This window comes from Sciurus carolinensis, chromosome 14 (assembly GCF_902686445.1).
Source record: "Sciurus carolinensis chromosome 14, mSciCar1.2, whole genome shotgun sequence".
Classification (NCBI taxonomy): Eukaryota; Metazoa; Chordata; class Mammalia; order Rodentia; family Sciuridae; genus Sciurus; species Sciurus carolinensis.
Window position 1 is genome coordinate 13,819,221 of NC_062226.1, and position 27,919 is coordinate 13,847,139.

General features: G+C 39.9%; 1 protein-coding gene across 2 annotated transcripts in view; it reads left to right on the top strand.

Moving 5' to 3' along the window:
* Positions 1-27,919, top strand: part of LOC124964350 (complement C5) — a 99,127-nt gene that overhangs the window by 38,610 nt on the left and 32,598 nt on the right. For both annotated transcript variants that reach the window (XM_047524469.1, XM_047524470.1), the window contains 7 exons: positions 10,312-10,539; positions 11,718-11,778; positions 15,316-15,405; positions 16,737-16,949; positions 17,394-17,469; positions 21,866-22,025; positions 27,439-27,534. In XM_047524469.1, coding sequence (XP_047380425.1) covers positions 10,312-10,539; positions 11,718-11,778; positions 15,316-15,405; positions 16,737-16,949; positions 17,394-17,469; positions 21,866-22,025; positions 27,439-27,534 — 924 coding nt within the window. The remainder of the gene's footprint in view (positions 1-10,311; positions 10,540-11,717; positions 11,779-15,315; positions 15,406-16,736; positions 16,950-17,393; positions 17,470-21,865; positions 22,026-27,438; positions 27,535-27,919) is intronic.

Below are 27,919 nucleotides of genomic sequence, written 5' to 3' on the forward strand. Positions count from 1 at the left end.
TGGTTGCACTGACATATTTTAAATTATCATCTAAATTTTTTCATTATGAGTTATAAAAGATGCCAATCTATAGCTTTTGAAATATTTAAATATATATTTTTAAATAAGACTGTATGTCACATTGGAATATACATAACATAATCTAAATAACAAAGTAATCCATTTTTTAAAACTGAATAAGCTCTTAACAACCAATTATATATTATTCCTTTTTCTTTATGAAATCATTTTTATTCCACTGCCCAATATTTTATGCTTGAATTTTTCTGTTCTATTGATTATCCTATCAAACTATGGTAGGATGAATTTTTCCCTTTTATTGATCATCCTATCATAGTATGATGCAGTAAAAATATGACACATAAAAAATGAAGTCTTTTCAAATTCCATGTTTATAACACTAGGTGGCAAAGAATTGTGGATTTAGTTATCATTTTAAATATCATTAGTACATAACTGATAAGAAAACATGACCTATATTTCTAAAGTCATTAAACAATTGGTCCAATAACTATGGATAAATAGTATTTATTGCTAAAAATGAAAGTAATCTCAACATTAAACCTATTCATATTTCACCATTTTAATAGTAGATATTCCTTGCTTAACCCCATATAATCAGGAAGGTTGGGAATTTTAAAACATTGTCAATTTTATTTTCTTATTAACACTTTTTCAAACAATTATTTGCTAAAATAAATTTTAAGCTGTGGAGCATCACATTCAGCTTATCCAATTTATGTAATACGTTTGCCATATGACCTAGTTAGAAAAATCAGTTCCTTACCACAACAAAAATATTTACATAAACATAAAATTTTACCAGTCTGATGGAGAGAAAAGCTATGTCACTGGCGCTTTATTTCTGTCACCCCACTACAAGCAATGCTGAGCCTCTTTTCCTTTGTCTGTTATCCATTTGTCTTGCTTCCTTCATATTCTTCCCTCGCTTCCCGTTGACTTTTTCCTGAGGGTACGTTACCTGCCCCTCCTCGCCTAGTTTCCTCATCTGAAACATGGAAGAGTGACCATGTTTGCATTAGCGGTAGCAGTAGTTGTGCTGGAGGAACATCATTCTGTTGCCCAGGCTGGCCTCCAACTCCTGGGCTCAAGTCATCCTCTTGCCTCAGCCTTCCAAGAACCTGGGTCTATAGATGTGCCAGCCTCCTGAAAATTGAGACAATAAAAGTCTGTGCCCGGTGATTGAAGGTTCAATCAGCCAAACATGGTAAATGTAGTACCTGGCCTATAATAGGTTCTCAATAAGGATTGACAGTTACTGTTTACAGGAGCTCTTTGTATGTGATAGCTTTTAATCCTTTGGGGCTATATATGTTGCCGGTGTTTTCTCCAATCTGCTACTTGTCTTTATCTTTGTTAATAGTGCTTTTAATTTGTATGTCATGAGAGTTATAAGTCTTTTCCTTCATGTCTTCTTGGTTTTGAAAATCTTTCCTCACAATAAGTTGTTTAAATGTTTTTATTTTCTTCTAGTACTTTGATGACTATCACCAGGATTAGGTTTTTGTTTTTTTTCTTAATCTGAAATAAAGATCAAAGCTCAAAACTCCAGTTGACCCAGCAGTATTTGTTAAAGACCTCATTCCTTCCCACGGGTCATCTCGATCATATATGTGGGTCTCCCTTGAGTCTCTGCTCTGCTCCATTGAGCTGTCAGTTTTTGTTTGTACCGAAATCACACTGTGTAAAAGTACCATAGCTTTATGGTTAAATCATGTATCTTTTAGCCAAGTACTCTCTGGTATTCTTAGTTTTCAACTGTTTTTATGTTGTTATTTTTGTACATGTACTTTGCCAAATACATTTTTTTTGTCAAATTCTACTTTTAAAATTGAGTTAGGATTTTTTTTATAGATATTATCTTGAATTTGTAAATTAAGGTAAGAGAAACTGATCTGCCTACAATGTTGAACCTTCTCATCTCTTTGTTCTTTTGCTTTATGTACTAGATCAGTGGTCAGCAATCTATGCCCACAGGCCAAACTGGGTTTGCTACCTCTTTTTTTTTTATTTATTTATTTTTTTTTTAATTTATTTTTTTACGTTTACATAGGGTAATGATGTTTATTTTTTTTCCCTTCCCCCCCACCCCTCCCACCCTTTTCCCTTTATACAGTCCTTCTTTCCTTCATTCTTACCGCTCTCCTTAGCCTAACTCTAAACCTAACCCTAAACCTAATGCTAACCCCTCCCACCCCCATTATATGTCCTCATCCGCTTATCAGCGAGATCATTCGTCCTTTAGTTTTTTGAGATTGGCTTATCTCACTTAGCATGATATTCTCCAATTTCGACCATTTGCCTACAAATGCCATAATTTTATCATTCTTCATTGCGGAGTAATATTCCATTGTATAAATATGCCACAGTTTCTTTATCCATTCATCAACTGAAGGGCATCTAGGTTGGTTCCACAATCTGGCTATGGTGAATTGAGCAGCAATGAACATTGATGTGGCTGTATCTCTGTAGTATGCTGATTTTAAGTCCTTTGGGTATAGACCAAGGAGTGGGATAGCTGGGTCAAATGGTGTTTCCATTCCAAGCTTTCTGAGGAATCTCCACACTGCTTTCCAGAGTGGCTGCACTAATTTGCAACCCCACCAGCAATGTATGAGTGTTCCTTTTTCACATCCTCGCCAACACCTATTGTTGCTTGTATTCTTGATAATCGCCATTCTAATTGGGGTGAGATGAAATCTTAGGGTAGTTTTGATTTGCATTTCCCTAATTACTAGGGATGTTGAACATTTTTTCATATATCTGTTGATTACTTGTACATCTTCTTCTGTGAAGTGTCTGTTCATTTCCTTAGCCCATTTGTTGATTGGATTATTTGTATTCTTCGTGTAGAGTTTTTTGAGTTCTTTATAGATTCTGGAAATTAGCGCTCTATCTGAGGTATGGTTGGCAAAAATATTCTCCCACTCTGTAGGCTCTCTCTTCACATTTCTGATAGTTTCCTTTGCTGAGAGAAAGCTTTTTAGTTTGAATCTATCCCAGTTGTTGATTCTTGCTTTTATTTCTTATGCTATGGGAGTCCTGTTAAGGAAGTCTGATCCTAAACCAACAAGTTGAAGATTTGTACCTACTTTTTCTTCTATAAGATGCAGGGTCTCTGGTCTGATTCTGAGGTCCTTGATCCATTTTGAGTTGAGTTTTGTGTAGGGTGAGAGATAGGGGTTTAATTTCATTCTATTGCATATGGTTTTCCAGTTTTCCCAGCACCATTTGTTGAAGAGGCTATCTTTTCTCCATTGCATATTGTTGGAACCTTTGTCTAGTATGAGAAAATTGTATTTATTTGGGTTTGTGTCCATGTCCTCTATTCTGTACCATTGATCTACCTGTCTATTTTGGTACCAATACCATGCCGTTTTTGTTACTATTGCTTTGTAGTAGAGTTGAAGATCTGGTATTGCAATACCCCCTGCTTCGCTCTTGCTACTGAGGATTGCTTTAGCTATTCTAGGTTTTTTATTCTTCCAGATGAATTTCATAATTGCTTGCTCTGTTTCTGCAAGGTACATCATTGGGATTTTAATTGGAATTGCATTGAATCTGTATAGCACTTTAGGTAGTATAGCCATTTTGACGATATTAATTCTGCCTATCCAGGAACATGGGAGATCTTTCCATCTTCTAAGGTTTTCTTTAATTTCTTTCTTTAGTGTTCTGTAGTTCTCATTGTAGAGGTCTTTCACCTCTTTTGTGAGATTGATTCCCAAGTATTTTATTTTTTTCGATGCTATTGTGAATGGGGTAGTTTTCCTAATTTCTCTTTCTGAAGATTCATCACTTATGTATAAAAATGCATTGGATTTATGAGCATTGATCTTGTAACCTGCTACTTTACTGAATTCACTTATGAGTTCTAAAAGTTTTCTGGTGGAATTTCCAGGTTCCTCTAAATATATAATCATGTCATCAGCGAACAGGGATAGTTTGAGTTCTTCTTTTCCTATTCGTATCCCTTTAATTTCTTTGGTTTGTCTGATTGCTCTGGCTAGAGTCTCAAGGACGATGTTGAATAGAAGTGGTGAAAGAGGGCATCCCTGCCTTGTTCCAGTTTTTAGGGGGAACGCTTTCAGTTTTTCACCATTTAGAATGATATTAGCCATGGGCTTAGCGTAGATTGCCTTTATAATGTTTAGGAATGTTCCCACTACCCCAATTTTTTCTAGTGTTTTGAACATGAAGGGATGCTGTATTTTATCGAATGCTTTTTCTGCATCTATTGAAATAATCATGTGATTCTTAACTTTAAGTCTGTTGATATGGTGAATGACATTTATTGATTTCCAGATGTTGAACCAACCTTGCATCCCTGGGATAAAACCCACTTGATCGTGGTGCACTATCTTTTTAATATATATTTGTATGCGATTTGCTAAAATCTTGATGAGAATTTTTGCGTCGATGTTCATTAAGGATATTGGTCTGAAATTTTCTTTCCTCGATGTGTCTCTGTCTGGTTTAGGTATCAGGGTGATATTGGCTTCATAGAACGAGTTTGGGAGGGTTCCCTCCTCTTCTATTTCATGGAATAGTTTGAGGAGTATTGGAATGAGCTCTTCTTTAAAGGTTTTGTAGAACTCGGATGAGAACCCATCTGGTCCTGGACTTTTCTTTGTTGGTAGGCTTTTGATGACCTCTTCTATTTCATTGCTTGAAATTGGTTTATTTAGGTTGTGTATGTCCTCCTCGTTCAGTTTAGGTAATTCATATGTCTCTAGAAATTTGTTGATGTCTTCGAGGTTTTCTGTTTTGTTGGAGTATAGATTTTCGAAATAGCTTCTAATTATGTTTTGTATTTCACTCGTGTCTGTTGTGATGTTTCCTTGTTCATTCCGAATTTTAGTAATTTGAGTTTTCTCCCTCTTTCTCTTTGTTACTGTGGCTAAGGGTTTATCAATTTTATTTATTTTTTCAAAGAACCAACTATTTATTTTGTTAATTTTTCCAATTGTTTCTTTTGTTTCGATTTCATTGATTTCGGCTCTGATTTTAACTATTTCCTGTCTTCTACTACTTTTGGTATTGGTCTGCTCTTCTTTTTCTAGTGCTTTGAGCTGTAGTGTTAACTCGTTTATTTGTTGATTTCTACTTCTTTTTTTGAATGCACCCCATGAAATAAATCTTCCTCTAAGTACTGCTTTCATAGTGTCCCAGAGATTTTGATATGATGTGTCTTTGTTCTCGTTTACTTCTAAGAATTTTTTTATTTCCCTCCTGATCTCTTCTGTTATCCATTCATCATATAATAGTGTATTATTTAGTCTCCAGGTATTGGAGAAGTTTCTGTTTTTTATTCTGTCATTTATTTCTAATTTCAATCCATTATGATCTGAAAGAGTACAAGGTAGTATCTCTATCTTCTTGTATTTGCTAACAGTAGCTTTGTGGCATAAAATATGGTCTATTTTAGAGAAGGATCCATGTGCTGCTGAGAAGAAAGTGTATTCGTTCTTTGTTGGATGGTATATTCTATATATGTCTGTTAAGTCTAAATTGTTGATTGTGTTGTTGAGATCTATAGTTTCTTTATTCAATTTTTGTTTGGACGATCTATCCAGTGGTGAGAGAGGTGTGTTAAAATCGCCTAGTATGATTGTGTTGTGGTCTATTTGATTTCTGGAATTGAGAAGGATTTGTTTGACGTATGTGGATGAGCCAATGTTCGGGGCATAGATATTTATGATTGTTAAGTCTTGCTGATTTATGCTTCCCTTAAGCAGCATGTAATGTCCTTCTTTATCCCTTCTGACTAGTTTTGGTTTGAAGTCCACATTATCTGAGATGAGGATGGATACTCCAGATTTTTGCTGTGTCCGTGTGCATGGTATGTTTTTCCCCATCCTTTCACCTTTAGTCTATGGGTGTCTCTTTCTATGAGATGAGTCTCTTGTAGGCAGCATATTGTTGGATTTTTCTTTTTAATCCAATCTGCCAGTCTGTGTCTTTTGATTGATGAATTCAGGCCATTAACATTCAGGGTTATTATTGTGATATGATTTGTATTCCCAGTCAATTGACTCATATTTGTTTTTGACATGATTTGGTTTCTCCTTTATTTGGCTATTCCTTTAGGCTAGCGCCTCCTGTTGCTGATTTGCATCATTGTTTTTCATCTCTTCCTCATGGAATATTTTGCTAAGAATGTTCTGTAATGCTGGCTTTCTTTTTGTAAATTCCTTTAGCTTTTGTTTATCATGGAAGGATCTTATTTCATCGTCAAATTTGAAGGTAAGTTTTGCTGGGTATAAGATTCTTGGTTGGCATCCGTTTTCTTTCAGGGCTTGGTAAATGTTGTTCCAGGCCCTTCTGGCTTTTAGGGTCTGGATTGAAAAATCTGCTGATATTCTTATTGGTTTCCCTCTGAATGTAATTTGGTTCTTTTCTCTCGCGGCCTTTAAAATTCTGTCTTTATTTTGTATGTTAGGTATTTTCATAATAATGTGCCTTGGTGTGGGTCTGTTGTAATTTTGTATGTTTGGAGTTCTATAAGCCTCTTGTATTTGGTTTTCCATTTCATTCTTCAGATTTGGGAAATTTTCTGATATTATTTCATTGAATAGATTGTTCATTCCTTTGGTTTGTTTCTCTAAGCCTTCCTCAATCCCAATAATTCTTAAATTTGGCCTTTTCATGATATCCCATAATTCTTGTAGATTCTGTTCATGATTTCTTACCATCTTTTCTGTTTGGCCAACTTTGCTTTCAAGATTAAATAATTTGTCTTCAATGTCTGAGGTTCTGTCTTCCAGGTGTTCTATCCTATTAGTTATGCTTTCTATGGAGTTTTTAACTTGGTTTATTGTTTCCTTCATTTCAAGTATTTCAGTTTGTTTTTTTTTCAGTATCTCTAACTCTTTATTGAAATGGTCTCTTGCTTCCCGTATTTGGTCTTTTAACTGTTGATTGGTGCGATCATTTAATGCCTGCATTTGCTCTTTCATCTCCTCCTTCAATGCCTGCATTTGCTCTTTCATCTCCTCATTAGCTTCCCTGATCGTTTTAATTACGTACATTCTGAACTCCCTTTCTGACATTTCTTCTGCTGTGCTGTCATTGGGTTTTATTGATGTAGTATCTAGGTTTGTTTGGGACATTTTCTTCCCTTGTTTTCTCATATTGGTCAGCTGTCAGTGGGACCCTGAGATATTGCAGTTTTCCGCTACTGGCTTATAGTGTTCCGGTAGATTTCCAGTGTATCACCTCCCAGCCTTCAGTAGCCTGATGTCTTGGAGGAATCTGAGAAAGCAGCGTATCCAAAGAAAACTGCCCCTAGCCCCCTACTGGTTCCACGATTTGGAACTGGCTCTGTGCTGAAATGCTCTCACTGTGGGCCTGCACCTTGCAGCTGGCCGTGTGGGAGGAGCTCACTGCCGGAGTGTGGAAGGCTACCTTGGGAAGACTCTAGCTGCCCTGCCCAGCTCCAATAAGCCACCTCTATCTGGGCCTGCCCCCCGGGCCGAGCTTTACCCAGTGGGCAGACTCACCCGTGGCTCTATTTCAGTCCGAGTCTCTCAATGCCTCCCCTTCTTAACTCCTGGGTTCTGGAGCGACAGGGGGTGCAGTCTCCCTCTAGGCCGCCATCTTGGATCGCCCCGAGAAGAGAGCCTGTAGCCGGAGTGGGCAGAGCCGCCTGAAGAGGTCTCTGGCTGCCCTGCCCTGATCCTAGAGGCTGTTTGCAGATCGAGGCTCTCCGTTGGTTCGGGGGCTTGTGGCTGGTTCTATGTAGAAAGTCTCTCACTGGGCGATCAGCTCCGAGAAACTAGCCTTGAACGGCACCTCCCACCGCAGGGGTCCAGACTACTTGGGGAAGTCTCTGGCTGCCCTGTCTGGACCCTGAATCTGCTTGCGTGCCAGAGTACGCTGAGCTGCACTGGCTCCGGGACTCGGAGCTTGTTCTGGTCAGAAAGGCTCTCACTAGCGGGCCAGTTCCGTTCCGAGAACCTGGAGAAGCTGGCTGTGTGGGCGGGGCCCACCGCCGGAGTGCGCAGGGCTGCCTGTGGATGACTCTAGCTGCCCTGCCCGGCTCCGATAAGCCACCTCTATCTGGGCCTGCCCCCCGGGCCGAGCTTTACCCAGTGGGCAGACTCACCCGTGGCTCTATTTCAGTCCGAGTCTCTCAATGCCTCCCCTTCTTAACTCCTGGGTTCTGGAGCGACAGGGGGTGCAGTCTCCCTTTAGGCCGCCATCTTGGATCGCCGCTACCTCTTTTTTATGACCCAGAAGCTAAGAATGGTGTTTGAATTTTTAAATGGTTCTGGGGGAGGAGATTTCATGACACATGAAAATTATATGAAATTCAAATTTCAATGGCCATAAATAAACTCTACAGCCACAGTCATTTTTGCAGACATTGTCCATAGCAGAGCTGAGTAGACGTGATGAAGGTGCCCTAGAAATTGCAATGAAACCACTAAAACTTACAGCATTATAAAGTGTCACACATATCACTGCACTGCCATATTTTATTTAATCTTAAAGTTTTCAGTGTATTTCTGAGATGCAAAACAAGTTCACCTATGATATCTCAGGGTTAGTCTCTATTAATTACCTTCCCCTTGAATATGGGTTATGCTTTCCTATTTCCTTATATCTCGGATTGAACCTTGCACCTTATTAATGAAATGTCATAGAGGTTCTGGATTCTGTTATTTTCCTCTATGGGCTTTCATTTGGGATCGTATATGTTAACAAGCAATTGGCTGAATTTGATCCCAAATTCTGAAATCCCCCTTCAGTTCTCATAGGCTTAGTTTCGATGCGTGGAGTCCGTGCTGTGCATAGTTCAGGGGCCAGCGGGGTTTGAGCAGATTCTACACAGGACTCAGAGCTCCTTCCCTGGTCATCTGCCTGGCTGCCTCGGGCTGTGTCCTCTGGTTCCTCAAGCCAGCAAGATGGTGGGTTTCTACTGGGAATTCACTGCTCAATGGGGCTGCCCTCAGTTAAAGTCGTAAGGAACAGGACAGTTAACCAGTGCCATTCCCTTCTTCCAAGTGTCACTGTCCCTTCCGCTCTGTAGGGCCTTCAGGCAAGAGTTTATTTGTTTCAGTATTTTTCTTGCATAGAGATTATAGTTATTTTTATAGAAGGGCTGCCCAGTATGAGCTATTCAGCTATTGCTGGAAGCCAGAACTGCTGCTGTAGGTTTTTATCAGTATTGTCCATCGGTTTCAAAAGTCCCTTCCTATTTTCAACTTATTAGGAATGTTTATAATGAAATTATGTTGAGTTTTATCAAATGACCCTTCCATTTCCATCCTTCTCCATCCTGCTCTGGCTAGGATGGGGGAATCACTGGCTTCAGGTAACCCTGTAGTTTTCTTCAGCTCCTAACTAACCCGGGTTGTCACTGTCATGAGGGTGGTTAAGAGGGAGAAGGAACGTCACATTTTTTAAAAATTCCTCAAAATTAGTTATGAAATGTTGATGCTTTCTTTGTTTATCTTGATTCACTCTGGATTTTATGGATTCAATCTTTCAGGCATAGTTCTTGATTTTTGTCAGTTCACCAGGTTTTGGAGGGAAGGTGAAACATATTCGGTGTTTGAGCCAAAAGTCAGTGAGTCCCGTTACTATTCCCATAGTAAAGACGAGGAAATGGAAGACTAGAGAGGTCATGCAATCCATTCCCATGTCACAGTTAATAAGAAGAGAGCCAAGGTTTGAATCTAGGTATTTCTAGAGCTAGAGTTTAATTGTAAAACAGGGTACACATGGGAAGTTAATAATATTGGAAAAAGAAGGTGGGGAGATAGTGGACAGGGTTGTGCATGGGCCAAAATAGTAGTTTTCAGTCTTTCATCAAACCATCATTTAGTGAAAATCGGAGGCTGAGCCAAAAGATACAAAGAGGAATAAGACATGGAGGACCTGAGCCAGAGGCTCCCACTGTTCCAAACATAAACACGCAGAGAGACAATGTAAGTGCTCTCAGAATAGCATGAAGAACCACAGTGCCTTTGCACCTCACTTATGAGGCAATGGCCTAAGAAAGGCCAGGCATCTCCACGCCAGTGCTGAGTTTTCTGGACTTCCTTTCCCATCACTAAACTCCCCAGCAGCTTGTGTGTATGTTAGGAAATCAGAAGCAAGCTTTCTGCCATGCCTGGGAACCTCAGGAGTTACCTTAATATCACTAAAGCCACAGGGAAGAGTGTGTCTAATAACTCAGGGTAAATGTTCCCAGAAGTAAAGGGTTTTGTTTTTGTTTCTCATAAAATGTATGACTCAAATGATAACATGTGATGATATGATTCTTGCCTGGTGATATTTCAGTTCTGTGTTAAAATGTCAACTGAGGAGGGAATCTGTACCTCGGGAAGTTCAACCATTGACCCTCAGGGGACATGGTCCTCCAAATGTGTGCGCCAGAGAGTAGAGGGCTCCTCCAGTCACTTGGTGACCTTCAGTCTGCTCCCCCTGGAAATCGGCCTTCACCGCATCAACTTCTCCCTGGAGACGATACTTGGAAGAGAAATATTAGTAAAAACATTGCGAGTGGTGGTAAGAAATGCATTCTTTTAAAAAATACCTTTTTCTGGAAAAAAAAATGTTCTCAATCACTTAGGCTTAAATAATTCAGGTGAGCAGAGGAGAGGAGGAAAAAAATAATAATGTAAATGTCACAAAATATTAACAGTCAAGAAATCTGAATGGAGGACATCCCTGATTTTTTTTGTACTATTTTTCCAACTTTCCTGTAAGTTTGAAATTATGCTTCGATTTTTAAAATAAAGCAATAACACTTGCTTATTGTAGAAAATATGAATACTGAAAAAACACAGAAAGAAAAAAAAGTCACCAGTAATCCCCACACCCAGAGATTCCCGATTTTAATAATTGGTACGTGTCTTCCTGGCTCTCTCCAGACAAATTCAGAAAGTACATCTTGAAATACACGTGTCAGACATCACACTAGGTTCTGAAGTTAAAACAAAAAATAACACATGGTCCTTGACTTTCAAGAACTCACAGTTTAGAAAACTTTCTGATTTTTAAACGAGTAAACAGGCCAAAAAAGGAAGAAAATAATGATTTATGAAATCCTATTAATCCCATAGTCTGTTGAATGTTTCCATGTCAAGATTAAGACTCTCTCATACAATTCAGATTTGTCAACTTAAAACAATGCTAATTTAAACCAAGGTCAGATTCTTGGCAAGGGTCACATGACTAGTTACTGATAGGTCTCCCTAAATCTCCATCCTCCAAATTCTGCTTTCAGTTATGGAATTCACTTCTGTGCAAGGCACGTTGCTGTGCATCCTTACCTCATGGTTTCATGCACAGACTCTGGAGCAAGCTGCTTGGCTTCACACTTCCATCAGTGTGACATTGCATGAGTTACTTGATCTCTGCGTATGTCAATTTTCTCATTTGACAAATGGGAGTAATTATAGCACCTTCCTCATAAAGTATTTTAGAGGTTAAAAGCTAATAAAAACAATGCATTTAGACAAATTACCCAGCCTATCATAACTTCCATTTAAGGGTTTGCTCTGCTTGTTATACAAATAGCCAGAAAATCTTATTATTATATACAAGTATTTATACATAGTTTGCCTTTTCAAGAAAAGAGGATTGTTTAAATTGGGAAACTAGACCCAAAAAGTTGATTCAAGGAATTCAGGTCATATAAATGTAATTATGTTCTTAGCTAATGTTTTCTGCCTTCACTTTAGCCAGAAGGAGTCAAAAGGGAGAGTTATGCTGGTGTTACTCTGGATCCTCAGGGAATTTATGGTAAGAAAATGATTTTGTATTTTATATGTTGTCTTTTTACTCTAGAAATTGAAATGCAAGTGTAACTTAAAACACTACTTTTCGAAATGTTAAATGTGTAAAATCAGAAGTATCGGCTTCCTAAATCACTGACCTTCCTGATAACATGTGTCATGGTATAAACTGTATGATTGAGACCAAAGATTATTCTGTTAATCTTAAATACAAAATACTGAAATATTAAGAACTGTGTGGATTCCCTCATACACCAGTTACATCAGTTATGTGTCTTTTTCACCAACAGTGCCTCCTATCCTGACAATATTACGTCACAATAATAATTTATACTATTATATTATAGAACCATAAGTCCAAAGAAAAGGTCATCTGCATAATTATTTAGCATGCATTATTTGAAAACACAGTAATGTTGATTGATCACTTAACAAATCCATTCCTCATTGCTCCTCATTCCCTGCTTTTCCCTTAACTGAGATACTGTGAATCTCCTTAAAGCTAGACTCTTGCAAATATTTGAGTATTAGGTCAAGGCCTAAACGCAAATATACAATATATATTTCTGAAATTTAGAATGCGCTTTGTTAACGATTCTTCTCAACAAGGGAAGACAGGCTGTCTTCATATTAAGTTGTTACAATTCACCTTCTTGTCATATCCAGTCATTCTTGTTTTCTTTCCATGATTCAACAGTGGGGTGAAAAAAATTTACTTACAAATAAAGACCACTAGACTCAGGGTGCTGTTTCCTCTGGGAGAACAAAGTGCTACTACTTTTACATTTTAAATCAGCTCGATATCACAAACTGAGTAAGGATGATTTCAGAAGAGAAATACACAGAAACTCCTCCCTATGTGTGGGTAGCCATATAGGCACGAACCCACAGGGCATGGTGAGTGGGTAGGGGTGGAGGAGACGCTGTGTGTTCTGAGATCTGAGCCCTGGGGCAGGGCCATCGAGCCTCAGAGCCACGGTGTCCTTTTCACCAACAGTGCCTCCTATCCTGATATTATTGCAGGAAAAAACTCAACCCTGTCTTATTTGTCCTGGGTGTGAACCGTAGGGCCACAAGAGTGGAAGGAATTCTTTTCCTAGAATAAATCTCTCCAGAGAATTTCTTAGTTTACAAAATTCCTGAGCTGGGGATGTAGCTCAGGGGCAGAGCACTTGCCCAGCATGCACAAGGCCCTGGGTTCCAACCCAGCACCGAGAAGGGAAAGCAAGTCTATGCCTCTTTCCAATCTGATCATGTGCCTTTTTTTCTTTGTAAATTTTTGCCAACTTAGATTTAGGCAGCTTTGTTACCTTCTAAGGAGCTAAAGGTGGCAATCCATTCTGTCCAGTTATTTTAGAGATTTTATTAAATGCTTCCAATATTTATATATTGAAATTGCTATACCAATATTTATATATTGACATTGCAGAATTCAGTTTTTTAGAAGAAGTCAAGATGTATCTGAAAAAGTGAATGGACAATAATACTATTAAAGGAAATCTGAAAATATATGTGTCAGTGAGGAAGAACAGGGTCTCACTTCAAACTGGGAAGTATTACCCTTGAAAAATCTGGAAGGCATTTATCTGGACTATATTTCCAGAAGTGGGACTGCCGGTCAAAGGGCACACACGTATTTAATGTCATTTACTCTTCAGTATTCCTGGGCTTCTACCAGCACGAGGGCTCTCTTCCTTCCCCCACCATCACCAACTCTTGCTGTTACTCACCTCTCTGAAATGTGGCATCTTTTTGATAGTTATAAAATAATATCTTATTATCATTTTGGTATGGATTATTCTGGTTACTGATGATTTTCAGCATTTCTTCATCTATTTATTAGCCATTTGGATTTTCCATCTACCAATTGCCCATTCACATCTTTTGAACTTTTTCTATTTTCCACTGGACTTGTCTATTTCATTTTCATTTTGTAAAAAATGTACTTCATTTTTAAGTAAAAAAAAAAGAACTCTTAATGGGTTTTGAACTATAATTCTTTATGCTGAGATAGTCAAATCCATCATAATGTCGACTTACGATTATTTATTTTGGGGGTAATCATTAAGAAGTCTTCCTCTACCCTTAGTTCAAAAAGACATCGCTGAATATTTTATTCTGTTGGCTTTACAGATTTGGCTTTTTCATGTTGTACTCTCTCTGGAATCTGTGATGCCATGACGGCTCTTTTTTCATGATCTCTTAAAAGAAGTCGAATTGACTTCCTGAGTTCTAACCTCCTCCTTTAGCTTTTCCATCTGGTAGTAGAGTTGTCGATGACAATTAAAATAGTCAAGAGCAGGTATCAACGGAGAGAATGGCAGAGGTTCAAATTTAGATATTCATAAACAACCTCTCTGTGAGTAAGCGCCATGCATTGAGCATGAACTGGATGCCAAGCTCTCCATCTACACTATTTTCACCTCACACACATCCTTTGAGGAAAAAATTATTACCTCCATCCAACTAAGAGAGAAACTGAGGCATAGAAAGGTTGTGTCTTGCTCAGTGCCACTTATACAGTAAGTTCTCTCTGAAGTCCAACTTCCGTCAGCCATACCGCAAGCCCCTTAAATGCCTTCACTGACTTTCATCTTAATATAATACCCTCGGCACTTTTTAGGGTTCATGGAGGAAGAGGTTTCACAAGGAGCATTCCTACATCTTTGGCAAAGCTACGTGGTGTGTCCATTAAATCACCAACTGTCACTCTTTCTTCAGCATCTTCCATGAGCCAGGGACTATGTGAAGTGCTGGAACTTCAACTTGAGTCAGAGATAGTTCCTGCCCCGAAAGAGTCTTCTTAGCAGGACAACAGGAGGTCAAGTCTCTTTCTGGAGACTACAAAGGACTGTAGTAAACTTCCTTAGCTCAGATCACAGCTCCCCCTGTACAAGTCCTGTGGCCTTCAACCTCTCCAAACCCAATTAGCTTATCTATGTAGTACACAGAAGTGTTGTGAGGATCCATTGTAATAACACATCTAAAGAACTTAGTGCAGCGCTTGGTACTCCATCAGGACAATGATAAATGTTATCATTTTATGATATAAACCACTGAATGATTATAATAGAAAAATTCTCTTGATACCAGTATGCTAAAACTCTGTCGTTGAGAACATAAAGAAAAATAGAGTCTAAATTAGACTGGGAGGGGAAAGTGGAAAGAATTTCAGGTCATGCTTCCCAACAGAGCCAGTGTTCAAATAACCTTGACGAACAAATTACATGTTAGTTATTTTTAGATTTCAGTTCCAGGAACAATTTTCTCCCTTTGGACAAAATGGCATGCTACCCTATACTGGTGGATAAATTTGATATATCCTACTTATTCCATGGTAGGAAGCTTACAGCCAAATTTAGTATTTTATATAAAAAGATTATATAAGCCTAGGATTTGAGTTTTCTTTCTTTTAAGATTTTAATTGTTATTATTGAAGTCTTTTGTTTTGAAAAATTATTTGGCAGTAGGTAACTTATAAATAATCTGCAAAGAGTCTCTTCCCCTAAGAAGTCTGTAAATCTCATCATTTTTTGATTTACAGGTGCCATTAGCAGACGAAAGGAATTCCCATACAGGATTCCATTAGATTTGGTCCCCAAAACAAGTGTCAAAAGGATTTTGAGTGTAAAAGGTAAATTAACAAATTCCATTTTATTACTTACTTCGCTTTGTGCTTCACATAAAAATCGAATATCCTCGTGATTTACATTTCTGCGATTCCTGATACACACAGATCTGCCTTTGAGCGTACCCTGTCCCTCACTACTCCCACTCACACGCCCCTCAAACACTCGGTCACTTCTGCAGCTGTCCTCTTCCACTGACCTGATTTAAATGGAGATTAATTCTCCCATGGTGGAGGATAAGGGCTCTTGTGGGCCCAGAGACATCTCTAAAACGGGCGTGCAGCTGCTTCTGGACTCAATGGTCCTAACCAGCCCTGCTCCACAGAAGGCTTCGTGACGTGCCCACTACCCTATGGAATGACCAGTCCCAGAGGAGCCTTAGTCTATTTGTGCTGCTATAACGAAATACCTCAATCTGGGTAATTAATAGAGACCAGAAATGTATTTTTCACAGTCATGGAGGTTGGAGGTTGGAGATCAACATGACAGCAGATTTGGTGTCTGGCAAGGGCTGCTCTCGCTTCCCAAGTAGCCGTGTGTTGCTGCATCTTCACAAGGCCAAAGACAGGGGCTCAATGATAAAAAGGCGGGGACAGCGTCCCACACCTCTGTTATAAAGTCATTAATCCCTTCTTGAGGGCTCAGCCTGCATGACCTAGTCGTCACCTCTCTCTCAGTCCCACTTTCTAATACCACCACCTTGGAGATTAGGGTTCAGCGTAGGTTCTGGAGGGGCACATACCTTCCAATCATCGCGAGCTTCTCTCCCTCCAGTATGTTTGCAGACACAACATCTTTGGTGGGTTTCTCCTGGTCTCTGGCCTTCACAATTCAATAACTTGCCACAAAATGATAGAATGTCCTGACTGTGTTTTATCTCAGACAAAACCTTGGAATCACAGATCATTGCTACCAGAAAGGACCTTTTTGATCACATGCAATGCTGCTGTTGGATGTATAAGAAAATGGCTTGCCTAAGGTTGCACAGGGAGGTGTAGCAGAGTGATCCAGCACTCCCTTCTCTGGCTCTTTGCCTCATGGAAGGATTGTTAGTATGATTTACAATGGTCTAAATCTATCAGGTTGAATGGAAACCAAGTTGCCATGTTCCCTAGGCAGTAATCTGTCCGCCATATTACATGATCTACCGCCATATAATAGTGATCTTTTTTAAGTCTTCTTTTTTTGATTCTTTAAAGTTCATGTTCCTATCCAGTTCATTCTCCTCAACCATTTCTGAGAAGCAGAGTAGAGATGGTTGATCTTCTGTCTTTAGAGTACACTGTTAGAAGGTGATAGAAAGGGGTATGTCAACTTTGATTTCTTTTTGTTTCAGGATTGCTTCTAGGTGAAGTGCTCTCTACTGTTCTGAGTTCGGAAGGCATTGACATCCTAACCCACCTCCCCAAGGGCAGTGCAGAGGCAGAGCTGATGAGCATCGTCCCTGTATTCTATGTTTATCACTACCTGGAAACAGGAAATCACTGGAATATTTTTCATCCTAATTCATTAACTAAAAAACAGAACCTGAAGAAAAAAATAAAAGAAGGTAAAAATAATCTATTTTACATAATAATCTAGTGGTTTTTTTAAGCAAATATCTACTTAAACTAGCACTTAAGTTATGAATTATATAAAAACAATTATAAAAGAATTTGAGCCAAAAAAAATGATTTGGACCCTACCCTATAAATAGATACTATTTCTTTAGCATTTTGGCTTAACTTAACAAAATGCCTGGATGGAAGACAAGACACCTGCATTCCAAACCCTACTGAACACTTCCTTCCTCTTTGAATGAGATTAGAATGTTCTAGTTGATAATTCCCAATTCGAGCAATTCCTGCACCTCCTTTGAAAAGTTGAGTGTTGGCCACAGAGCACATGCTTGCTGCCCAACACCAAAGGGAGTTTACTGCTCCCAGGGGCTGATACCCTTTGAGTAGAAATGGAGTTCAGGGGAGCTCTGTGTTCTTTTTCTGGTGCTTCTTAGGGATGGTGAGCATCATGTCCTACAAAAATGCTGACCACTCTTACAGCATGTGGAAGGGCGGAAGCGCCAGCACTTGGTAAGTAGATTTTTTACTTGTGTTGTCATAAAGCAGTTGATTAATTAAAGAATAGCACTCATAATGGGAACTCCATTCCTCCTGTTGCTCCAACTAAAAGCCTATCTCATTCTTTACTCCTCCTTTTCTCTGACAACCCACATCTGGTCCAGTAAATATGCTTGGCTGCACATTCAAAATATATCCTGAATTTGACTAGTTCTCACCAACTCCAGAACACCATCCTGGCCCAAGCCAGCATCCTCCCTGGATGATCGCACTAGCCTCCTCTAGCCTTCTGACTGCAGACTTTGATCCTCTTTGGTCTGTGCTCAACGCAGCAGCTGGAGTGACTCTGTTAAAACACAAGTTAGGCCACATCACTCAAAACCATTCAGGAACTTCCCATCTTGCCCAGGGTAAAACCCAAACTTTTAATTGAGAAAGCGCTATCTGATCTGGCTCTCCTCATCTATATGATTTCTCCACATATAAAGGTGCTTCCACCTCTGCACCTTTCCACTGAGTGTTCCCTGTCTGATTACCACCTCCCAGGTGTTAGCAAGGTTGGTTCCCTTATTTCCTCCAGTCTTTACCAAAAGTCACCGTCTTAGGCCCCTGCTTTATCATTCTATCTAAAATTGCAACTCACTTTCATTACAGCACTTTTTTGGTACCAGGGATTGAACTCAGGGGCACTCAACCACTGAGCCACATCCCCAGCCCTGTTTTTGTATTTAATTTAGAGACAGGGTCTCACCGCGTTGCTTAGCACCTCACTTTTGCTGAGGCTGGTTTTGAATTTGAGATCCTCCTGCCTCAGCCTCCCAAGCTGCTGGGATTACAGGTGTGTGCCACCGTATCAGCTCATTCCATCACTCCTTATCCTTCTCTGTGTGTTCCTTTTCTCCTTAACATATAGTACTAATGTTCTTGCTTATTTCACCATCTGTCTCTCCCATTAGAACATAAGCTGCATATAGGCAGTCTCAAATATTCCTAATGCCTGGTACATACCTGATGCTCAATAAGTATTTATTCAACATAGTATAACTTTGTAATCCTGATAATTTGAGGTACAGATAGTCTGAATAAATTAAAAGTCCACATGGCAGTCTGTTTTCAAAAAATACTATCATGCTTTGACAAAGTACTTAACAAAACACAGTGTGCCAGGTGCTCTGTAGGTAGCACTATGTGAAACACATTTTTAAAAGTTTAATTTTAGCTTTTCCCTTTAACTCAAGAGTCCCCAGGATTTCCTCCTTGGCCTCTTATGTCCTGTAATCTCTCCTTGTGCAATCTCATCTTTGCCCCTGACTTCCATAACTTAATGCTGATGGCTCCCTAATTCCAGGCAGGCCGACCTTCTCTCTTAAGCTCTGCAGCCAAAGACCTCGAGCACAGTTTGTGCCAGACTCTTTCCTTCTCAGCATGCTTTCCTCTGTTCCCTGCTTCGGTGCACAACAATGCCTACCCTCACCCCACCTGTCAAGTCAGAATCCTCGGTTGGCTTTTGACCCCTCCCTTCCCTTTTGGTTCCAAGTCCAATCAGTCACCAAGTGCCACAGTTTAGAATTGGGTGTGGGTGGCACATTTTCGAAGACTCATGGATCCCTGGAGCACACCAACCAGAGGATCACCACTGGGTTCCTGGAGTTGGGTGGTGTCAATGAAGACCGGAAACTGCCCCAAGAGGAACTGGGAAACAGGCCTGGAGAACAGAAATCCCGAGAGAATGTGGCATGACCTCCAGGTTAACACTGAGTCTTTCGAGAGGTCGGGGCAAGGCTGAGGGCTCAGCCAGAAACCCAGGAGCACTTGTGTGCAAGGGGTACTGCCCTCAACTCCATAAGTTCCTTCAAAGAAATAATATGCATAAGAGGAAACAGCCAGCACCTGAATACCCTCAAAATTTTTCTTGAAAAATAAAAGGAAGATAGAAAAAAGTATCATTAATACTTTGAAAAGTACACGTATACAAAAAAGTATACCACTCATATTAACGAAACCCAGAATTAATGATGGTGAACTTTTTGGTGTTAGTTTATTGTAATTCATAAAGAGTCCTTTTTGTGTGTATGTTTTTTAAGTTTTCAAAACTAGTATCAAACTAGCTATCTATCATTCTGCCACTTGCCTATTTCCTTCAATATTTACTTTTTTAGGTCTAGCAGTATAGGGAGATCTGCATTCCTCCCATTGCATGCAGTATTACATTCTACAGATATTCCACATGTCATGTGCTCCTTGTCCATTCTCATTTGATGGATAATTATTTCCAGTTTTCAGAAACGACACTCACATGAGCATCTTTGTACGTCTTTTCATGCACGCCTGTGGGTTTCTGTAGGATATAACCCCAGAAGTGGAATTTCTGGGATGTAGGGCATGCATGATTTCAGTTTTATCACATTTTGTTAGATTTCTCTTCAGGGTGGTTTCAAACATTCTTTTCCACTATAAATTCTTAGTATACCAGACCCAATTATAAAGCTGGAGAAGCTAAGCCAGTCTACAAGAACTTCTAGAGGTAGCCTGAGGTCTAGAACAAATGCAAGTCAAATAATCTACAATTTCTCCTTTCCTCACACTTAAATTTTGAATTTCAGACCGATATGAAAAGAGACAGGTCAGTGAGAAGAGACCCAAAAAGGCTGAGCCTGATGCTCTTGCTTCATTGCTAATGAAGAGCTATCTAAATATCCACTCCTGGGGCGCCCAGGCTCCCCAGGACCAAATAGAGGCAGAGACACACTTAGACACTTAACTGTAAGCCGGAACTATTTTTAGGTGTGGTCACGTGACTAACCCTCATAACAGATTCCAGAAGCGAGAACTTTTCCCCATTTATTGCTATTGCCTTTTTCAGAAATGAAACTGAAGCCCAGGGAGGGTACTTAAGTGGCCAGATAGCTAACTGGTGGCCTCTGACTCCACTCTTAGGCCTCTCTAGGCTGCTAACAGAAGAGCGATTCCAGAAGCTACATCCCAAGGGAGCCCCAGCATGAAATGTGGGCCAGTGAGGGTTCTGGTCATGACCGATCTGTGGAGGTGTTCCTCCTGCTTGGGAGCACACGGGGGTTGCAGGAAGAGGCTCTCTCAATTCTTTCCCCTAAAAGTCAACAGAATAGAAATTGGCCTTCTGATGTTATCGGAGGGAGATTAAGAAAAGGGACCCACCTGTGGAGAAGCAAACCCCAATTAACATCAAAAAATAATTTAAAAAAAATAAAGCTATTGAAACAAAGATTGAGAACAACCTAATGACCCATAAATAGGTTCACAGCTAAAATAGTCTTGTGCATCTGTACCAAAATACTGTAAAAAATAATCTGTGAAAGAATAAGGAAACTATGTATTAATATAGATTAACTGTTTGTATTAATATAGACTCTAAGATGTATTATTAAATAAGAAAAGCCAAGTACAGGATAACGTAAATATTCTGCTGCTTTGGTGTGGCTGGGATGGTAGGGTAACAGGGAGCTCATTGTCTTGAAGGATCCGATAGAAACAGTATTAGCTGCCTTTTGGGAGGTGGGGGCAGGGCACGGTTGGGAGGAAGTCTTCATTATCTATGCTTTTATACATTTGAATTTTTTGAATCATATGAAAGTTTTCCCTCTTGAAAATAATTACTTAAAATATATTTTTAAACAGCAAGTGATAAAAAAATATCGAAATTTTAAAGTGAGGGGAAGTAGAGGGGGCAGTCAAGGGATCTGAGTTTGAGACCTTGAGAGGCAGGCTGAGTGTTGGGGGCTCTTGGGCAGCTAGAGAGGAAAGAGGTGTTTGGGGAGGTCACAAATTCCATCCTGCCTGATAGCTCTGTGTTAGATACTAAGAGAGCCTGAAATTGCCTTTTGTCTAAGTAATCCTGATGTTAAAATTTCCTGTGTAGTGACAAGTTTTGTGTCAATGGCAGAGTTCAAGGGGAAGAAGTGGGACAGACCATCCCCAGGGGTGTTGGGAAAGGAAATTCAAGCTTTAGTGATTTAGATGCCAGTGCTGTGCACATTTTACCACCTAGAATTTACAATTTTACTCTTCCATGACTTGTGTTCATGCGTCAGTATCTTGACTCAAAACTCTTCCTTTCACCTTGGTTTTCTTTAACTTGAGAAAGTAATCTTTTTTCTTTGTCATCAGGAATCAATTTTAGTTTATGTGCTAGCTAACACTGTTGTAATCACAGAAGACATGCTGTTCGCATTTATTATTGACTGAATGTTTTAGAGATCTTTCAAATATCTTCTCTTATCACCTTGTAAAATGGTGACTTCCTTTGGAATTGTGTGTTTCAAATTTTTTACTTTCTTTGGCAGCGTAAAATTGTATGAAATAACATACCCTGCAAATCGAAAGCCCAAAGGAATTCAGGGTGCTAAACATTTATTTGATTTTTGTCTTAAAGGTTAACAGCTTTTGCTTTAAGAGTACTTGGACAAGTAAATAAATACGTACAGCAGAACCAAAATTCCATTTGTAATTCTTTACTGTGGCTGGTTGAGAATTGTCAATTGGAAAATGGATCTTTCAAGGAAAATTCTCAGTATCAACCAATAAAATTACAGGTAAGGAAGTCAAATATACACACTAGCAATAATTTTGTTTATGAATTTGAGTTTTATTCTCATTCTACTATGGGAGGATGAAGAAAAGAGGAAAAATATATATGTAATCTGGTAGGAAACTCCCCTTGTGAAGAGGCAAAGAATACTAAAGGCCCTCCTATACTCTCTGAAGTGGAGAGATCCTCAGGTAGCTCCCTGGAAGTCAGATAAATAACTGGTAGAACAAGCATTTGTGGCTCACACGAGCTAAATTCCAGAGATCTCAGAATAAGTATAATGTACGAATTTGCCTGCCTTCCCTTGGTGTGAAATCTGTACCGAAAGTTCAGAGTCTTCTTACAGAACAAGATGTTGTCATGAAAGATGAGAACTTCTTTAGATCCTGTTAGAAAGAGAGATGGGGGTCAATTTATTTTAAAAAGTATAATGAGTTTTCTGAGATTAAAATCTATTTACAAACTTGAATTACAAAGAAATTACAACACTCCAAGATAGCTCAGAAATTTCTTCTGCACCTTAGAATGCTTACTTAAGATTCAACAGAAATTTTTTTTCTGCCTGTTCTAATCTAATCCCTTTCACATCAAGCACAAGTGACCTCCATGACTGACAGTGGATCTCATAGTGGTCCCTTGTTACATCAATAGCATAATATTGGGGAAACTAACATCATCAAGGTACTATTTGAACAGTAAATTCTATATCACTTGTTTCTTCAGATACCACCCATCCACCCATCCACTAATCTACCCATTCAACCATTCACCCATCTACCCATCTACCCATCCACCCATCCACCCATTCAACCATCCACCCATCCACCCATCTACCCACCCACCAATCCAACTATCCACCCATCTACCCATCTACCCATCTACCCATCCACCCATCCACCCATCCACCCATCCACCCATCCATCCATCCACCCATCCACCCATCCACCCATCTACCCATCTACCCACCCACCAATCCAACTATCCACCCATCTACCCATCTACCCATCTACCCATCCACCCATCCACCCATCCACCCATCCACCCATCCACCCATCTACCCATCTACCCATCTACCCATCCACCCATCCAACTATCCACCCATGTACCCATCTATTCATTCACCCATCCACCCATCCATATTCATTCAACAACCATCCACTGAGCCTGATAGATGCAAGAGCCTATTTGAGGCATGGTAGGACAGAAGAGTTGGGAAGAGTGGACCCCAGATAATATCACTGCCACAAAGGAGTCCATACGCTGGTAGAGAAAGTGGATACAAATCACTAATTTGCTTAATAAATGCCTTTGGAGTGTGAGTCAAGGGCCTGATGCCAGGGACACAGCAGTGAACACAAGAAGTGTGGCCCCTGCAACCACTGAGCTCGGGACCCAGCAGAGAAGTCAGACACCAGATAACTTCAAGTGTGTGGCAAATGCTAAAAGGAGGAAAAAGAGCCAGGCATGGTGGCACACACCTGTAATCCCTGCAACTCAGGAAACTGAGACAGGAGGATCCCAAGTTCAAGACCAACCTGGGCAACTTAGAGAGACTGTCTCAAAAAAAAGTACTGGAGGTATATCTCAGTGGTAGAGCAGCCCTGGATTCAGTCCCCAGTATGAAAAAAAAAAAAAAAAAAAAAAAAAAAAAGGAAGAAAGAAGGAAGGAAGGGAAGGGAAGGGAGAAGGAAAAGAAAAGAGAAAAGGGGAAAATGGTTTCATTGAAAGTAGGGGATCTAGGGATGCAAGGTTAGTTCAAAAGTTGGAAATCACAAATATAATTTACATCAATAGACTTAAAGATAAGAATCACATGATTATCTCAATAGATGCAGAAAAAGCATTTGACAAAATACAGCATCCATTCATGTCCAAAACACTAAAAAAACTAGGGGTAGTAGGAACATCCCTCCACACTGTAAAGGTTATCTATGCTAAGTCCATGGCCAACATCATTCTAAATGGAGAAAAACTGAAAGTATTCCCTCTAAATACTGGATCAAGACAAGGATGCCCTCTTTCACCACTTCTATTCAACATCATCCTTGAAACACTAACCAGAACAACTAGACAGAAGAAAGAATTAAAGGGATACAAAGAACTCAGACTATCCCTATTTGCTGACAACATGATTCTATATTTAGAAGACCTTAAAAAAAACTCCAACAGAAAACTTCTAGAACTCATAAATGAATTCAGCAAAGTAGCAGGATATAAAATTAATGCCCATAAATCAATTGCATTCCTATATATCAGTGATGAATGTACTGAAAGAGAAATTAAGAAAACTACCCCATTCACAATAGCCTCAAAGAGAAATTGGGGAATCAATCTAACAAAAGAGGTGAAAACTACAATGAAAATGACAGAATGCTAAAGAAATAAATTGAAGAAGCCCTTAGATGATGGAAAAATCTCCTCCCATGCTCTTGGATAGGCAGAATTAATATCATCAAAATAGCCATACTACCAAAAGTGCTGTACAGATTTAATGCAATTCCTATTAAGGTTCTGATGATATTCTTCATAGAAACAGAAAAAACAGTCATGAAACTTATCTGGAAAAATAAGAGGCCCAGAATAGCCAAAGCAATCCTCAGCAAGAAAAGTGGAGCAGGAGGCATCACAATACCAGACCTTAAACTATACTACAGAGCTACAGTAACAAAAATGGCATGGTATTGGCACCAAAGCAGACATAGAGACCAATGGTATAGAATAGAAGACATAGAGACAAACCCATGAATACAATTATCTCATACTAGACAAAGGCACCATAAACATACATTAGAGAAAAGATCACCTCTTCAACAAATGGTGCTAGAAAAATTGGAAATCCATATGTAATAAAGTGAAATTAAGCCCCTATCTCTCACCCTGCACAAAACTCATCTGGAAGTGGTCCTAGGCATTAGACCAGAGACCCTGTGCCTACTAGAAGAAAAAGTAGGCCCCAGACTCCATTATGTTGGCTTAGGAACCAAATCCCTTAACAAGACTCTGAAAGTCTAAGAGGTAAAATCAAGAATCAATAGATGTAATTGTATCAAACTAAAAAGCTTCTTCACAGCAAAGGAAACAATCAAGAGCATGAAGAGAGAGCCCACAGAATGGGAGAAAACCTTTGCCACCTGCACCTCAGGCACAGAATTAATCTCCAAGATATATAAAGAACTCAAAAACTTAACACCAAAGAAACAAATAACTCAGTCAATAAATGAGCTAAGGAACTGAACAGATACTTCATAGAAGAAAAAATATGAATGGTCAACAAATATATGAAAAAATGTGCAACATCAGTAGCAATTAGAGAAATGCAAATTAAAACTACACTGAGATCACTCCAGTCAGAATGACAATTATCAAGAAAGTAATAAATGTTGGTGAGAATGTGGGGGGAAAGGTACACTCATACATTGCTGGTGGGACTACAAATTGGTGCAACCACTCTGGAAAACAGTGTGGAGATTCCTCAGAAAACTCATTTGACACAGTTATCCCACCCCTTAGTATATACCCAAAGGACTTAAAAGCAGCGTACTATAGTGACATGGCTACATCAGTGTTCATATCAGTTCAATTCACAAGAGTTAAGCTATGGAGCCAACCTAGGAGAATGGATAAGAAAATATGGCACATATACACAATGGAATATTACTCAGCCATAAATAAGAATAAAACTATGGCATTTGCTGGTAAATGGATGGAACTGGAGGCTATCATGCTAAGTGATATAAGTCAATCCCCCAAAAAACCAAAGGCTGAATGTTCTCTCTGATATGTGGATGCTGAGTCTCAATGCGGGGCAGGGGAGAGGGGGGGTGCAGGCTCACCAGATTGGACAGTGGGGAATCAGGGGAAGGAAGTGGGAATGAGAATGGAAAAGTCAGAAGGAATAGGACAGAACTTTCCTATGTTCATATAAGAATGCACAACCAGTGTAACTCCACATCATGGGAAGTCACAGGAACGAGAAGTCATAGTCCATGTATGTAATAGAGGTTACAGTCTTGTATATCTAAAAGCAGGGGATCTAACCTAGACTGGAGGAATTAGAAAAAAAAATGCATTGACCAACCTCCTCAGAGAAGCAGGAGGGACACAGAAAGAGCATTCCAAGTAAAGTCACAGCATGCCTGATGTTTTTCCATCAGTATTAATAGATTTCTTTTTTTAACTAAAATTTAAATTGTTTTTATTTGTGGCATAAAGCCTGATGTTTTGCTGTATGTATACATTGTGGAATGTTTCAATCAAGCTAATTAGCATATGATTATTTCACACACTTATTTTGTGATGAAAACATTGAAAATCTACCCTCTTAGCAGCTTTCCAATGATATACAATACGTTGTTATTAGCTGTAGTCTCAGTGTTGTACCATCCATCTTCTTGTCTAAGTGAAACTTTGTATCTGGCCAATCTCTTCCTAATCCAGCCCAGCTCCTGGTCCTGGTTACTGATTCTGTGAGTTCCACTTTGTTAGATCCCAAACATAAGCGGACTTGTCTTTCTATGACGGGCTGATTTCACCCAGCATAACGTCCTCCAAGTTCATCCATTTGATCACAAGTGCCCTGATTTCCTTCTTTTTGAAGGCTGTGTCATATTCTATTGTGTGTATATGCACTGTATTCCCCCGTATCCATGGATGGACCCTGAGGCTGATTCCATATCTTGGCCTTTGTAAATCAGGCTGCAGTGCATGTGGGAGGGACAATATAGCTTTGAGACCTTGGTGGCCTTTCTTTTGGACATACTCCCAGTGGCGGCATTGGAAGATATTAACTCTTTCTCTTCACTTTCTGAGGAACCTGTTTTCTGCACTAATTGGCCTACGGTACATTCCCACAGCAGCGTGCGGCGGTCCCTTTTCTCTGTGTCCGGGCCAACACTCACTGCCTGCCTTCTAGCTTGGAGCATCCTAACGGGTGTCAGTGTGCAATGCCCCTATGGTTAGTGGCGTTGAGGATCCTTTCAGGCGCCTGTTGTGCCTGGCATTTTGAATTGCAGGGGGGTGGGGAGGCGGTTCATTTAAAGAACTGGGACCTGGAGAACTAGCTGGTGAGCCACGTGAAATAAAGCTGGAGGGCAAATCCACCTCACCGAGGCCTTGCAGGCGTGGCTCTGGGTGATCACTACCTGGGAGGGAAGAGTCGGGGAACAGAGGCCAGAGCTCTGCTTTGCAGGAGAGGAGTCCTTTTCGTGGAGGGGGAGAGTTTGAGGGTGGTGAAGAGGTAGGAGGTGGGGTTAGAGGGTGGGGCGGGGAGACGGGCAAGAGAAGGCGCTGGAATAAGACCTGAGCTCATGGAGAACGTGAGCAGTACAGCGGGGGTGCGTGAAGGGAGCGAGGAGGTGAGTCTCAAAGAGAAATCAGAACCGGATCATTTTACTTTTCTCTTAAAACGTTGTTTGTAGGGCACCTTGCCTGTGGAGGCTGGAGAGAACGCACTGTACCTTACAGCCTTTGCTGTCATTGGGATTAGAAAGGCTTTTGACATATGCCCCCTGCTGGTAAGTACGAGTCTGCTTTCCCTTCCAGCTTCTGCCGTGTCTCACACGGGAGGCCACCAATCGGAGAACACTTTGTTTCAAAGATTTATTTTCCTCCTTTTCACATTCCTTGAAAATGACTCTAACTCCAGAATCAAAGGCTTTGGGAACTACGATAGCTATTAGAGACCATGGCGTCTCAATTCCTTGACACTTAAGAAACCTGAGACCTGTAAATAAGGTGACTTAATCACCCAGTGGCACAGGCTACAAAACTGTAGAACTGGCACAGTAACGGGACTGTGAGGGACTGACCCCGTGTCTCCAGCTTCCCTCTCTGACTGTAAGTATTGCTCTATGTGTGTTGCTGTTAAATTTAGTAATCGAAGCTTTGTGGTTCGCAAGT